At 41.7% G+C, this 15,488-nt stretch overlaps 1 protein-coding gene across 1 annotated transcript in view; it reads right to left on the bottom strand.

Moving 5' to 3' along the window:
* PANX3 (pannexin 3) overlaps positions 1 to 15,488 on the bottom strand; it is a 52,712-nt gene that overhangs the window by 4,166 nt on the left and 33,058 nt on the right. Inside the window, exon 3 of the mRNA XM_088481854.1 lies at positions 310 to 524. Within this exon, the coding sequence (XP_088337980.1) occupies positions 310 to 524 (215 nt within the window). The remainder of the gene's footprint in view (positions 1 to 309; positions 525 to 15,488) is intronic.

Here is a 15,488-nt window from a genome sequence, read left to right as displayed (position 1 = left end):
TTGTCTCAGCAGTTGAGGCCTCGGAACTTCTGTCTGAAAAGTTGCTGTATGATTATTTTTAGGCCTTGCTCTCCACGATTTAATTTACGTTCTACGTCTCTCTATTTATACTTCCAACGGGCGTGAACCCACCCAACTAAGAGTAATGTTTCTTTAAATGGTAATGATTTCCAGGCACAGCACATTACACGTGTTGATGTGAATGAGCCCCTATTATAGTGGGTACCTGTTACCGCTGGCAGCTGGACAGACTGATTGTATACATACAGGACTAATGGCACATATTATATTAGGATCAATGCTCGGTACCTTTTCAGCTCCTCCCAGAATAACTGAGGGTCCGGGCAGCTCCTGTGAGTCTTCAGTAAATGTTGGACCAGTTTAATGGAGCGGTTGTAGGACTTGTCCAGCTCATCGATAATAAAGATTAGATCTGGGTAAAGTGCAGACTTGGAAATATATTTCCATAGAGCTACCGGAATAAACATCGCAATAGCCACAATCATCAATGTGAAGGGAAACACCTGGGGGAATAAGATACAAAGGATTGTCTAGGTATGTGTATAACGACACATATAGCAAAATATATATTCATCCTGGTTTCCAGTGTCTGTATTATGTACAGTGGTCAGGACATGTTGGGGGTGTAGTGTCCTATGTCTGTATACAGTGTAATAGATGTGTGTTATGGTCATGTACAGTGGTCAGGACATGTTGGAGGTGTAGTGTCCTATGTCTGTATACAGTGTAATAGAGGTGTATTATGATCATGTACAGCGGTCAGGACATGTTGGGGGTGTAGTGTCCTATGTCTGTATACAGTGTAATAGAGGTGTATTATGATCATGTATAGTGTTCAGGACATGTTGGGGGTGTAGTGCCCTAAGTCTGTATACAGTGTAATAGATGTGTATTATGATCATGTACAGTGGTCAGGTCATGTTGGGGGTGTAGTGTCCTATGTCTGTATACGGTGTAATAGATGTGTATTATGGTCATGTACAGTGGTCAGGGCATGTTGGGGGTGTAGTGTCCTATGTCTGTATACGGTGTAATAGATGTGTATTATGATCATGTACAGTTGTCAGGTCATGTTGGGGGTGTAGTGTCCTATGTCTGTATACGGTGTAATAGATGTGTATTATGATCATGTACAGTGGTCAGGTCATGTTGGGGGTGTAGTGTCCTATGTCTGTATACAGTGTAATAGTTGTGTATTATGATCATGTACAGTGGTCAGGTCATGTTGGGGGTGTAGTGCCCTAAGTCTGTATACAGTGTAATAGATGTGTATTATGATCATGTACAGTGGTCAGGTCATGTTGGGGGTGTAGTGTCCTATGTCTGTATACGGTGTAATAGATGTGTATTATGATCATGTACAGTGGTCAGGTCATGTTGGGGGTGTAGGGTCCTATGTCTGTATACAGTGTAATAGAGGTGTATTATGATCATGTATAGTGTTCAGGACATGTTGGGGGTGTAGTGCCCTAAGTCTGTATACAGTGTAATAGATGTGTATTATGATCATGTACAGTGGTCAGGTCATGTTGGGGGTGTAGTGTCCTATGTCTGTATACGGTGTAATAGATGTGTATTATGATCATGTACAGTGGTCAGGTCATGTTGGGGGTGTAGTGTCCTATGTCTGTATACGGTGTAATAGATGTGTATTATGGTCATGTACAGTGGTCAGGTCATGTTGGGGGTGTAGTGTCCTATGTCTGTATACGGTGTAATAGATGTGTATTATGATCATGTACAGTGGTCAGGTCATGTTGGGGGTGTAGTGTCCTATGTCTGTATACGGTGTAATAGATGTGTATTATGATCATGTACAGTGGTCAGGTCATGTTGGGGGTGTAGTGTCCTATGTCTGTATACAGTGTAATAGATGTGTATTATGATCATGTACAGTGGTCAGGACATGTTGGAGGTGTAGTGTCCTATGTCTGTATACAGTGTAATAGAGGTGTATTATGATCATGTACAGCGGTCAGGACATGTTGGGGGTGTAGTGTCCTATGTCTGTATACAGTGTAATAGAGGTGTATTATGATCATGTATAGCGTTCAGGACATGTTGGGGGTGTAGTGCCCTAAGTCTGTATACAGTGTAATAGATGTGTATTATGATCATGTACAGTGGTCAGGTCATGTTGGGGGTGTAGTGCCCTAAGTCTGTATACAGTGTAATAGATGTGTATTATGATCATGTACAGTTGTCAGGTCATGTTGGGGGTGTAGTGTCCTATGTCTGTATACGGTGTAATAGATGTGTATTATGATCATGTACAGTGGTCAGGTCATGTTGGGGGTGTAGGGTCCTATGTCTGTATACAGTGTAATAGAGGTGTATTATGATCATGTATAGTGTTCAGGACATGTTGGGGGTGTAGGGTCCTATGTCTGTATACAGTGTAATAGAGGTGTATTATGATCATGTATAGTGTTCAGGACATGTTGGGGGTGTAGTGCCCTAAGTCTGTATACAGTGTAATAGATGTGTATTATGATCATGTACAGTGGTCAGGTCATGTTGGGGGTGTAGTGTCCTATGTCTGTATACGGTGTAATAGATGTGTATTATGATCATGTACAGTGGTCAGGTCATGTTGGGGGTGTAGTGTCCTATGTCTGTATACAGTGTAATAGATGTGTATTATGATCATGTACAGTGGTCAGGTCATGTTGGGGGTGTAGTGCCCTAAGTCTGTATACAGTGTAATAGATGTGTATTATGATCATGTACAGTTGTCAGGTCATGTTGGGGGTGTAGTGTCCTATGTCTGTATACGGTGTAATAGATGTGTATTATGATCATGTACAGTGGTCAGGTCATGTTGGGGGTGTAGGGTCCTATGTCTGTATACAGTGTAATAGAGGTGTATTATGATCATGTATAGTGTTCAGGGCATGTTGGGGGTGTAGTGCCCTAAGTCTGTATACAGTGTAATAGATGTGTATTATGATCATGTACAGTGGTCAGGTCATGTTGGGGGTGTAGTGTCCTATGTCTGTATACGGTGTAATAGATGTGTATTATGGTCATGTACAGTGGTCAGGTCATGTTGGGGGTGTAGTGTCCTATGTCTGTATACGGTGTAATAGATGTGTATTATGATCATGTACAGTGGTCAGGTCATGTTGGGGGTGTAGTGTCCTATGTCTGTGTACGGTGTAATAGATGTGTATTATGGTCATGTACAGCGGTCAGGACATGTTGGGGGTGTAGTGTCCTATGTCTGTATACAGTGTAATAGATGTGTATTATGGTCATGTACAGTGGTCAGGACATGTTGGGGGTGTAGTGTCCTATGTCTGTATATAGTGTAATAGATGTGTATTATGAATATGATCATGTACAGTGGTCAGGACATGTTGGGGTGTAGTGTCCTATATCTGTATATAGTGTAATAGATGTGTAGTATGATCATGTACAATGGTCAGGTCATGGTTGGGGGTGTAGTGTCCTATGTCTGTATACAGTGTAATAGATGTGTATTATGATCATGTACAGTGGTGAGGTCATGTTGGGGATGTAATGTCCTATGTATATGTATAGAGTGTAATAGATGTGTATTATGATCATGTACAGTGGTCAGGTCATGTTGGGGGTGTAGTGTCCTATGTCTGTATACGGTGAAATAGATGTGTACTATGATCATGTACAGCGGTCAGGACATGTTGGGGGAGTAGTGTCCTATGTCTGTATACGGTGTAATAGATGTGTATTATGATCATGTACAGCGGTCAGGACATGTTGGGGGTGTAGTGTCCTATGTCTGTATACAGTGTAATAGATGTGTATTATGATCATGTACAGTGGTCAGGACATGTTGGGGGTGTAGTGTCCTATGTCTATATACCGTGTAATAGATGTGTATTATGGTCATGTACAGCGGTCAGGACATGTTGGGGGTGTAGTGTCCTATGTCTGTATTGCGTGTAATAGATGTGTATTATGAATATGATCATGTACAGTGGTCAGGACATGTTGGGGTGTAGTGTCCTATATCTGTATTTAGTGTAATAGATGTGTAGTATGATCATGTACAATGGTCAGGTCATGGTTGGGGGTGTAGTGTCCTATGTCTGTATACAGTGTAATAGATGTGTATTATGATCATGTACAGCGGTCAGGACATGTTGGGGGTGTAGTGTCCTATATCTGTATACGGTGTAATAGATGTGTATTATGATCATGTACAGCGGTCAGGTCATGTTGTGGGTGTAGTGTCCTATGTCTGTATACGGTGTAATAGATGTGTATTATGATCATGTACAGTGGACATGTTGGGGGTGTAGTGTCCTATGTCTGTATAGTGTGTAATAGATGTGTATTATGATCATGTACAGCGGTCAGGACATGTTGGGGGTGTAGTGTCCTATGTCTGTATACAGTGTAATAGATATGTATTATGGTCATGTACAGCGGTCAGGACATGTTGGGGGTGTAGTGTCCTATGTCTGTATACAGTGTAATAGATGTGTATTATGGTCATGTACAGTGGTCAGGACATGTTGGGGGTGTAGTGTCCTATGTCTGTATATAGTGTAATAGATGTGTGTTATGGTCATGTACAGTGGTCAGGTCATGTTGGGGGTGTAGTGTCCTATGTCTGTATACAGTGTAATAGATGTGTATTATGGTCATGTACAGTGGTCAGGACATGTTGAGGGTGTAGTGTCCTATGTCTGTGTAGGGTGTAATAGATGTGTATTATGGTCAGGACATGTTGGGGGTGTAGTGTCCTATGTCTGTATACAGTGTAATAGATGTGTATTATGATCATGTACAGCGGTCAGGACATGTTGGGGGTGTAGTGTCCTATGTCTGTATACAGTGTAATATATGTGTGTTATGGTCATGTACAGCGGTCAAGGCATGTTGGGGGTGTAGTGTCCTATGTCTGTATGCAGTGTAATAGATGTGTATTATGGTCATGTACAGCAGTCAGGATATGTTGGGGGTGTAGTGTCCTATGTCTGTATGCAGTGTAATAGATGTGTATTATGGTCATGTACAGCGGTCAGGACATGTTGGGGGTGTAGTGTTCTATGTCTGTATACAGTGTAATAGATGTGTATTATGGACATGTACAGCAGTCAGGTCATGTTGGGGGTGTAATGTCCTATTTCTGTATACAGTGTAATAGCTGTGTATTATGATCATGTACAGCGGTCAGGACATGTTGGGGGTGTAGTGTCCTATATCTGTATACGGTGTAATAGATGTGTATTATGATCATGTACAGCGGTCAGGTCATGTTGTGGGTGTAGTGTCCTATGTCTGTATACGGTGTAATAGATGTGTATTATGATCATGTACAGTGGTCAGGACATGTTGGGGGTGTAGTGTCCTATGTCTGTATAGTGTGTAATAGATGTGTATTATGATCATGTACAGCGGTCAGGACATGTTGGGGGTGTAGTGTCCTATGTCTGTATACAGTGTAATAGATATGTATTATGGTCATGTACAGTGGTCAGGACATGTTGGGGGTGTAGTGTCCTATGTCTGTATACAGTGTAATAGATGTGTATTATGGTCATGTACAGTGGTCAGGACATGTTGGGGATGTAGTGTCCTATGTCTGTATACAGTGTAATAGATGTGTATTATGATCATGTACAGCGGTCAGGTCATGTTGGGGGTGTAGTGTCCTATGTCTGTATACAGTGTAATAGATGTGTATTATGGTCATGTACAGTGGTCAGGACATGTTGAGGGTGTAATGTCCTATGTCTGTGTAGGGTGTAATAGATGTGTATTATGGTCTGGACATGTTGGGGGTGTAGTGTCCTATGTCTGTATACAGTGTAATAGATGTGTATTATCCTATGTCTGTATACAGTGTAATAGATGTGTATTATGATCATGTACAGCGGTCAGGACATGTTGGGGGTGTAGTGTCCTATGTCTGTATACAGTGTAATATATGTGTGTTATGGTCATGTACAGCGGTCAAGGCATGTTGGGGGTGTAGTGTCCTATGTCTGTATGCAGTGTAATAGATGTGTATTATGGTCATGTACAGCAGTCAGGATATGTTGGGGGTGTAGTGTCCTATGTCTGTATGCAGTGTAATAGATGTGTATTATGGTCATGTACAGCGGTCAGGACATGTTGGGGGTGTAGTGTTCTATGTCTGTATACAGTGTAATAGATGTGTATTATGGTCATGTACAGCGGTCAGGACATGTTGGGGGTGTAGTGTCCTATGTCTGTATAGAGTGTAATAGATGTGTACTATGGTCATGTACAGTGGTCAGGACATGTTGGGGGTGTAGTGTCCTATGTCTGACTCTGTATACAGTGTAATAGATATGCATTATGATCATGTACAGCGGTCAGGACATGTTGGAGGTGTAGTGTCCTATGTCTGTATACAGTGTAATAGATGTGTATTATGATCATGTACAGCGGTCAGGACATGTTGGGGGTGTAGTGTCCTATGTCTGACTCTGTATACAGTGTAATAGATATGCATTATGATCATGTACAGCGGTCAGGACATGTTGGGGGTGTAGTGTCCTATGTCTGTATACAGTGTAATAGATGTGTATTATGGTCATGTACAGCGGTCAGGACATGTTGGGGGTGTAGTGTCCTATGTCTGTATACAGTGTAATAGATGTGTATTATGGCCATGTACAGTGGTCAGCACATGTTGGGGGTGTAGTGTCCTATGTCTGTATACAGTGTAATAGAGGTGTATTATGGTCATGTACAGCGGTCAGGACATGTTGGGGGTGTAGTGTCCTATGTCTGTATACCGTGTAATAGATGTGTATTATGGTCATGTACAGCGGTCAGGACATGTTGGGGGTGTAGTGTCCTATGTCTGTATAGAGTGTAATAGATGTGTATTATGAATATGATCATGTACAGTGGTCAGGACATGTTGGGGTGTAGTGTCCTATGTCTGTATACAGTGTAATAGATGTGTATTATGATCATGTACAGCGGTCAGGTCATGTTGGGGGTGTAGTGTCCTATATCTGTATATAGTGTAATAGATGTGTATTATGGCCATGTACAGCGGTCAGGACATGTTGGGGGTGTAGTGTTCTATGTCTGTATACAGTGTGTAATAGATGTGTATTATGGTCATGTACAGTGGTCAGGACATGTTGGGGGTGTAGTGTCCTATGTCTGTATACAGTGTGTAATAGATGTGTATTATGATCATGTACAGTGGTCAGGACATGTTGGGGGTGTAGTGTTCTATGTCTGTATACAGTGTAATAGATGTGTATTATGATCATGTACAGTGGTCAGGTCATGTTGGGGGTGTAGTGTCCTATGTCTGTATACAGTGTACTAGATGTGTATTATGATCATGTACAGTGGTCAGGACATGTTGGGGGTATACAGTGTAATAGATGTGTATTATGATCATGTACAGTGGTCAGGTCATGTTGGGGGTGTAGTGTCCTATGTCTGTATACGGTGTAATAGATGTGTATTATGGTCATGTACAGCGGTCAGGTCATGTTGGGGGTGTAGTGTCCTATGTCTGTATACGGTGTAATAGATGTGTATTATGGTCATGTACAGTGGTCAGGTCATGTTGGGGGTGTAGTGTCCTATGTCTGTATACGGTGTAATAGATGTGTATTATGGTCATGTACAGCGGTCAGGACATGTTGGGGGTTTAGTGTCCTATATCTGTATATAGTGTAATAGATGTGTAGTATGATCATGTACAATGGTCAGGTCATGGTTGGGGGTGTAGTGTCCTATGTCTGTATACAGTGTAATAGATGTGTATTATGATCATGTACAGTGGTCAGGACATGTTGGGGGTGTAGTGTCCTATGTCTGTATACGGTGTAATAGATGTGTATTATGATCATGTACAGCGGTCAGGACATGTTGGGGGTGTAGTGTCCTATGTCTGTATACGCTGTAATAGATGTGTATTATGATCATGTACAGCGGTCAGGACATGTTGGGGGTGTAGTGTCCTATATCTGTATACAGTGTAATAGATGTGTATTATGGTCATGTACAGCGGTCAGGACATGTTGGGGGTGTAGTGTCCTATGTCTGTATATAGTGTAATAGATGTGTATTATGAATATGATCATGTACAGTGGTCAGGACATGTTGGGGTGTAGTGTCCTATATCTGTATATAGTGTAATAGATGTGTAGTATGATCATGTACAATGGTCAGGTCATGGTTGGGGGTGTAGTGTCCTATGTCTGTATACAGTGTAATAGATGTGTATTATGATCATGTACAGTGGTCAGGTCATGTTGGGGATGTAATGTCCTATGTATATGTATAGAGTGTAATAGATGTGTATTATGATCATGTACAGTGGTCAGGTCATGTTGGGGGTGTAGTGTCCTATGTCTGTATATAGTGTAATAGAGGTGTATTATGAATATGATCATGTACAGTGGTCAGGACATGTTGGGGTGTAGTGTCCTATATCTGTATATAGTGTAATAGATGTGTAGTATGATCATGTACAATGGTCAGGTCATGGTTGGGGGTGTAGTGTCCTATGTCTGTATACAGTGTAATAGATGTGTATTATGATCATGTACAGTGGTCAGGTCATGTTGGGGATGTAATGTCCTATGTATATGTATAGAGTGTAATAGATGTGTATTATGATCATGTACAGTGGTCAGGCCATGTTGGGGGTGTAGTGTCCTATGTCTGTATACGGTGAAATAGATGTGTATTATGATCATGTACAGCGGTCAGGACATGTTGGGGGAGTAGTGTCCTATGTCTGTATACGGTGTAATAGATGTGTATTATGATCATGTACAGCGGTCAGGACATGTTGGGGGTGTAGTGTCCTATGTCTGTATACAGTGTAATAGATGTGTATTATGATCATGTACAGTGGTCAGGACATGTTGGGGGTGTAGTGTCCTATGTCTCTATACCGTGTAATAGATGTGTATTATGGTCATGTACAGCGGTCAGGACATGTTGGGGGTGTAGTGTCCTATGTCTGTATTGCGTGTAATAGATGTGTATTATGAATATGATCATGTACAGTGGTCAGGACATGTTGGGGTGTAGTGTCCTATATCTGTATTTAGTGTAATAGATGTGTAGTATGATCATGTACAATGGTCAGGTCATGGTTGGGGGTGTAGTGTCCTATGTCTGTATACAGTGTAATAGATGTGTATTATGATCATGTACAGCGGTCAGGACATGTTGGGGGTGTAGTGTCCTATATCTGTATACGGTGTAATAGATGTGTATTATGATCATGTACAGTGGTCAGGACATGTTGGGGGTGTAGTGTCCTATGTCTGTATACAGTGTAATAGATATGTATTATGGTCATGTACAGCGGTCAGGACATGTTGGGGGTGTAGTGTCCTATGTCTGCATACAGTGTAATAGATGTGTATTATGGTCATGTACAGTGGTCAGGACATGTTGGGGGTGTAGTGTCCTATGTCTGTATATAGTGTAATAGATGTGTGTTATGGTCATGTACAGTGGTCAGGTCATGTTGGGGGTGTAGTGTCCTATGTCTGTATACAGTGTAATAGATGTGTATTATGATCATGTACAGCGGTCAGGACATGTTGGGGGTGTAGTGTCCTATGTCTGTATACAGTGTAATATATGTGTGTTATGGTCATGTACAGCGGTCAAGGCATGTTGGGGGTGTAGTGTCCTATGTCTGTATGCAGTGTAATAGATGTGTATTATGGTCATGTACAGCAGTCAGGACATGTTGGGGGTGTAGTGTCCTATGTCTGTATGCAGTGTAATAGATGTGTATTATGGTCATGTACAGCGGTCAGGACATGTTGGGGGTGTAGTGTTCTATGTCTGTATACAGTGTAATAGATGTGTATTATGGTCATGTACAGCGGTCAGGTCATGTTGGGGGTGTAGTGTCCTATGTCTGTATACAGTGTAATAGATGTGTATTATGATCATGTACAGCGGTCAGGACATTTTGGGGGTGTAGTGTCCTATGTCTGACTCTGTATACAGTGTAATAGATATTCATTATGATCATGTACAGCGGTCAGGACATGTTGGGGGTGTAGTGTCCTATGTCTGTATACAGTGTAATAGATGTGTATTATGGTCATGTACAGCGGTCAGGACATGTTGGGGGTGTAGTGTCCTATGTCTGTATACAGTGTAATAGATGTGTATTATGGTCATGTACAGCGGTCAGGACATGTTGGGGGTGTAGTGTCCTATGTCTGTATACAGTGTAATAGATGTGTATTATGGTCATGTACAGCGGTCAGGACATGTTGGGGGTGTAGTGTCCTATGTCTGACTCTGTATACAGTGTAATAGATATGCATTATGATCATGTACAGCGGTCAGGACATGTTGGGGGTGTAGTGTCCTATGTCACTCTGTATACAGTGTAATAGATGTGTATTATGGTCATGTACAGCGGTCAGGATATGTTGGGGGTGTAGTGTCCTATGTCTGTATACAGTGTAATAGATGTGTATTATGGTCATGTACAGCGGTCAGGACATGTTGGGGTTGTAGTGTCCTATGTCTGTATACAGTGTAATAGATGTGTATTATGATCATGTACTGCGGTCAGGACATATTGGGGATGTAGTGTCCTATGTCTGTATACAGTGTAATAGATGTGTATTATGATCATGTACAGTGGTCAGGACATGTTGGGGGTGTAGTGTCCTATGTCTGTATACAGTGTAATAGATGTGTATTATGATCATGTACAGTGGTCAGGACATGTTGGGGTGTAGTGTCCTATGTCTGTGTATACAGTGTAATAGATGTGTATTATGGTCATGTACAGTGGTCAGGACATGTTGGGGGTGTAGTGTCCTATGTCTGTATACAGTGTAATAGATGTGTATTATGGTCATGTACAGCGGTCAGGTCATGTTGGGGGTGTAGTGTCCTATGTCTGTATACAGTGTAATAGATGTGTATTATGGTCATGTACAGTGGTCAGGACATGTTGGGGGTGTAGTGTCCTATGTCTGTATATAGTGTAATAGATGTGTATTATGATCATGTACAGCGGTCAGGACATGTTGGGGGTGTAGTGTCCTATGTCTGTATATAGTGTAATAGAGGTGTATTATGATCATGTACAGCGGTCAGGACATGTTGGGGGTGTAGTGTCCTATGTCTGTATACAGTGTAATAGATGTGTATTATGGCCATGTACAGTGGTCAGCACATGTTGGGGGTGTAGTGTCCTATGTCTGTATACAGTGTAATAGAGGTGTATTATGGTCATGTACAGCGGTTAGGACATGTTGGGGGTGTAGTGTCCTATGTCTGTATACCGTGTAATAGATGTGTATTATGGTCATGTACAGCGGTCAGGACATGTTGGGGGTGTAGTGTCCTATGTCTGTATAGAGTGTAATAGATGTGTATTATGAATATGATCATGTACAGTGGTCAGGACATGTTGGGGTGTAGTGTCCTATGTCTGTATACAGTGTAATAGATGTGTATTATGATCATGTACAGCGGTCAGGTCATGTTGGGGGTGTAGTGTCCTATATCTGTATATAGTGTAATAGATGTGTATTATGGTCATGTACAGCGGTCAGGACATGTTGGGGGTGTAGTGTTCTATGTCTGTATACAGTGTGTAATAGATGTGTATTATGGTCATGTACAGTGGTCAGGACATGTTGGGGGTGTAGTGTCCTATGTCTGTATACAGTGTGTAATAGATGTGTATTATGATCATGTACAGTGGTCAGGACATGTTGGGGGTGTAGTGTTCTATGTCTGTATACAGTGTAATAGATGTGTATTATGGTCATGTACAGCGGTCAGGTCATGTTGGGGGTGTAGTGTCCTATGTCTGTATACAGTGTAATAGATGTGTATTATGATCATGTACAGCGGTCAGGACATTTTGGGGGTGTAGTGTCCTATGTCTGACTCTGTATACAGTGTAATAGATATTCATTATGATCATGTACAGCGGTCAGGACATGTTGGGGGTGTAGTGTCCTATGTCTGTATACAGTGTAATAGATGTGTATTATGGTCATGTACAGCGGTCAGGACATGTTGGGGGTGTAGTGTCCTATGTCTGTATACAGTGTAATAGATGTGTATTATGGTCATGTACAGCGGTCAGGACATGTTGGGGGTGTAGTGTCCTATGTCTGTATACAGTGTAATAGATGTGTATTATGGTCATGTACAGCGGTCAGGACATGTTGGGGGTGTAGTGTCCTATGTCTGACTCTGTATACAGTGTAATAGATGTGTATTATGGTCATGTACAGCGGTCAGGACATGTTGGGGGTGTAGTGTCCTATGTCACTCTGTATACAGTGTAATAGATGTGTATTATGGTCATGTACAGTGGTCAGCACTTGTTGGGGGTGTAGTGTCCTATGTCTGTATACAGTGTAATAGATGTGTATTATGATCATGTACAGTGGTCAGGACATGTTGGGGGTGTAGTGTCCTATGTCTGTATACAGTGTAATAGATGTGTATTATGATCATGTACAGTGGTCAGGACATGTTGGGGTGTAGTGTCCTATGTCTGTGTATACAGTGTAATAGATGTGTATTATGGTCATGTACAGTGGTCAGGACATGTTGGGGGTGTAGTGTCCTATGTCTGTATACAGTGTAATAGATGTGTATTATGGTCATGTACAGCGGTCAGGTCATGTTGGGGGTGTAGTGTCCTATGTCTGTATACAGTGTAATAGATGTGTATTATGGTCATGTACAGTGGTCAGGACATGTTGGGGGTGTAGTGTCCTATGTCTGTATATAGTGTAATAGATGTGTATTATGATCATGTACAGCGGTCAGGACATGTTGGGGGTGTAGTGTCCTATGTCTGTATATAGTGTAATAGAGGTGTATTATGATCATGTACAGCGGTCAGGACATGTTGGGGGTGTAGTGTCCTATGTCTGTATACAGTGTAATAGATGTGTATTATGGCCATGTACAGTGGTCAGCACATGTTGGGGGTGTAGTGTCCTATGTCTGTATACAGTGTAATAGAGGTGTATTATGGTCATGTACAGCGGTTAGGACATGTTGGGGGTGTAGTGTCCTATGTCTGTATACCGTGTAATAGATGTGTATTATGGTCATGTACAGCGGTCAGGACATGTTGGGGGTGTAGTGTCCTATGTCTGTATAGAGTGTAATAGATGTGTATTATGAATATGATCATGTACAGTGGTCAGGACATGTTGGGGTGTAGTGTCCTATGTCTGTATACAGTGTAATAGATGTGTATTATGATCATGTACAGCGGTCAGGTCATGTTGGGGGTGTAGTGTCCTATATCTGTATATAGTGTAATAGATGTGTATTATGGTCATGTACAGCGGGCAGGACATGTTGGGGGTGTAGTGTCCTATATCTGTATATAGTGTAATAGATGTGTATTATGGTCATGTACAGCGGTCAGGACATGTTGGGGGTGTAGTGTTCTATGTCTGTATACAGTGTGTAATAGATGTGTATTATGGTCATGTACAGTGGTCAGGACATGTTGGGGGTGTAGTGTCCTATGTCTGTATACAGTGTGTAATAGATGTGTATTATGATCATGTACAGTGGTCAGGACATGTTGGGGGTGTAGTGTTCTATGTCTGTATACAGTGTAATAGATGTGTATTATGATCATGTACAGTGGTCAGGTCATGTTGGGGGTGTAGTGTCCTATGTCTGTATACAGTGTACTAGATGTGTATTATGATCATGTACAGTGGTCAGGACATGTTGGGGGTGTAGTGTCCTATGTCTGTATATAGTGTAATAGATGTGTATTATGGTCATGTACAGTGGTCAGGACATGTTGGGGGTGTAGTGTCCTATGTCTGTATACAGTGTAATAGATGTGTATTATGATCATGTACAGTGGTCAGGTCATGTTGGGGGTGTAGTGTCCTATGTCTGTATACGGTGTAATAGATGTGTATTATGGTCATGTACAGCGGTCAGGTCATGTTGGGGGTGTAGTGTCCTATGTCTGTATACGGTGTAATAGATGTGTATTATGGTCATGTACAGTGGTCAGGTCATGTTGGGGGTGTAGTGTCCTATGTCTGTATACGGTGTAATAGATGTGTATTATGGTCATGTACAGTGGTCAGGTCATGTTGGGGGTGTAGTGTCCTATGTCTGTATACGGTATAATAGATGTGTATTATGGTCATGTACAGCGGTCAGGACATGTTGGGGGTGTAGTGTCCTATATCTGTATATAGTGTAATAGATGTGTAGTATGATCATGTACAATGGTCAGGTCATGGTTGGGGGTGTAGTGTCCTATGTCTGTATACAGTGTAATAGATGTGTATTATGAACATGTACAGTGGTCAGGACATGTTGGGGGTGTAGTGTCCTATGTCTGTATACGGTGTAATAGATGTGTATTATGATCATGTACAGCGGTCAGGACATGTTGGGGGTGTAGTGTCCTATGTCTGTATACGCTGTAATAGATGTGTATTATGATCATGTACAGCGGTCAGGACATGTTGGGGGTGTAGTGTCCTATATCTGTATACAGTGTAATAGATGTGTATTATGGTCATGTACAGCGGTCAGGACATGTTGGGGGTGTAGTGTCCTATGTCTGTATACAGTGTAATAGATGTATATTATGGTCATGTACAGTGGTCAGGACATGTTGGGGGTGTTGTGTCCTATGTCTGTATATAGTGTAATAGATGTGTATTATGAATATGATCATGTACAGTGGTCAGGACATGTTGGGGTGTAGTGTCCTATATCTGTATATAGTGTAATAGATGTGTAGTATGATCATGTACAATGGTCAGGTCATGGTTGGGGGTGTAGTGTCCTATGTCTGTATACAGTGTAATAGATGTGTATTATGATCATGTACAGTGGTCAGGTCATGTTGGGGATGTAATGTCCTATGTATATGTATAGAGTGTAATAGATGTGTATTATGATCATGTACAGTGGTCAGGTCATGTTGGGGGTGTAGTGTCCTATGTCTGTATACGGTGAAATAGATGTGTATTATGATCATGTACAGCGGTCAGGACATGTTGGGGGAGTAGTGTCCTATGTCTGTATACGGTGTAATAGATGTGTATTATGATCATGTACAGCGGTCAGGACATGTTGGGGGTGTAGTGTCCTATGTCTGTATACAGTGTAATAGATGTGTATTATGATCATGTACAGTGGTCAGGTCATGTTGGGGGTGTAGTGTCCTATGTCTGTATACGGTGTAATAGATGTGTATTATGAATATGATCATGTACAGTGGTCAGGACATGTTGGGGTGTAGTGTCCTATATCTGTATTTAGTGTAATAGATGTGTAGTATGATCATGTACAATGGTCAGGTCATGGTTGGGGGTGTAGTGTCCTATGTCTGTATACAGTGTAATAGATGTGTATTATGATCATGTACAGCGGTCAGGACATGTTGGGGGTGTAGTGTCCTATATCTGTATACGGTGTAATAGATGTGTATTATGGTCATGTACAGCGGTCAG

Source organism: Taudactylus pleione, unplaced genomic scaffold (assembly GCF_031769625.1).
Source record: "Taudactylus pleione unplaced genomic scaffold, aTauple2 ptg000278l, whole genome shotgun sequence".
NCBI classification, from domain to species: Eukaryota; Metazoa; Chordata; class Amphibia; order Anura; family Myobatrachidae; genus Taudactylus; species Taudactylus pleione.
Note: the sequence above shows the minus strand (reverse complement) of the source record. Positions and strands in the feature narration are given on the sequence as shown.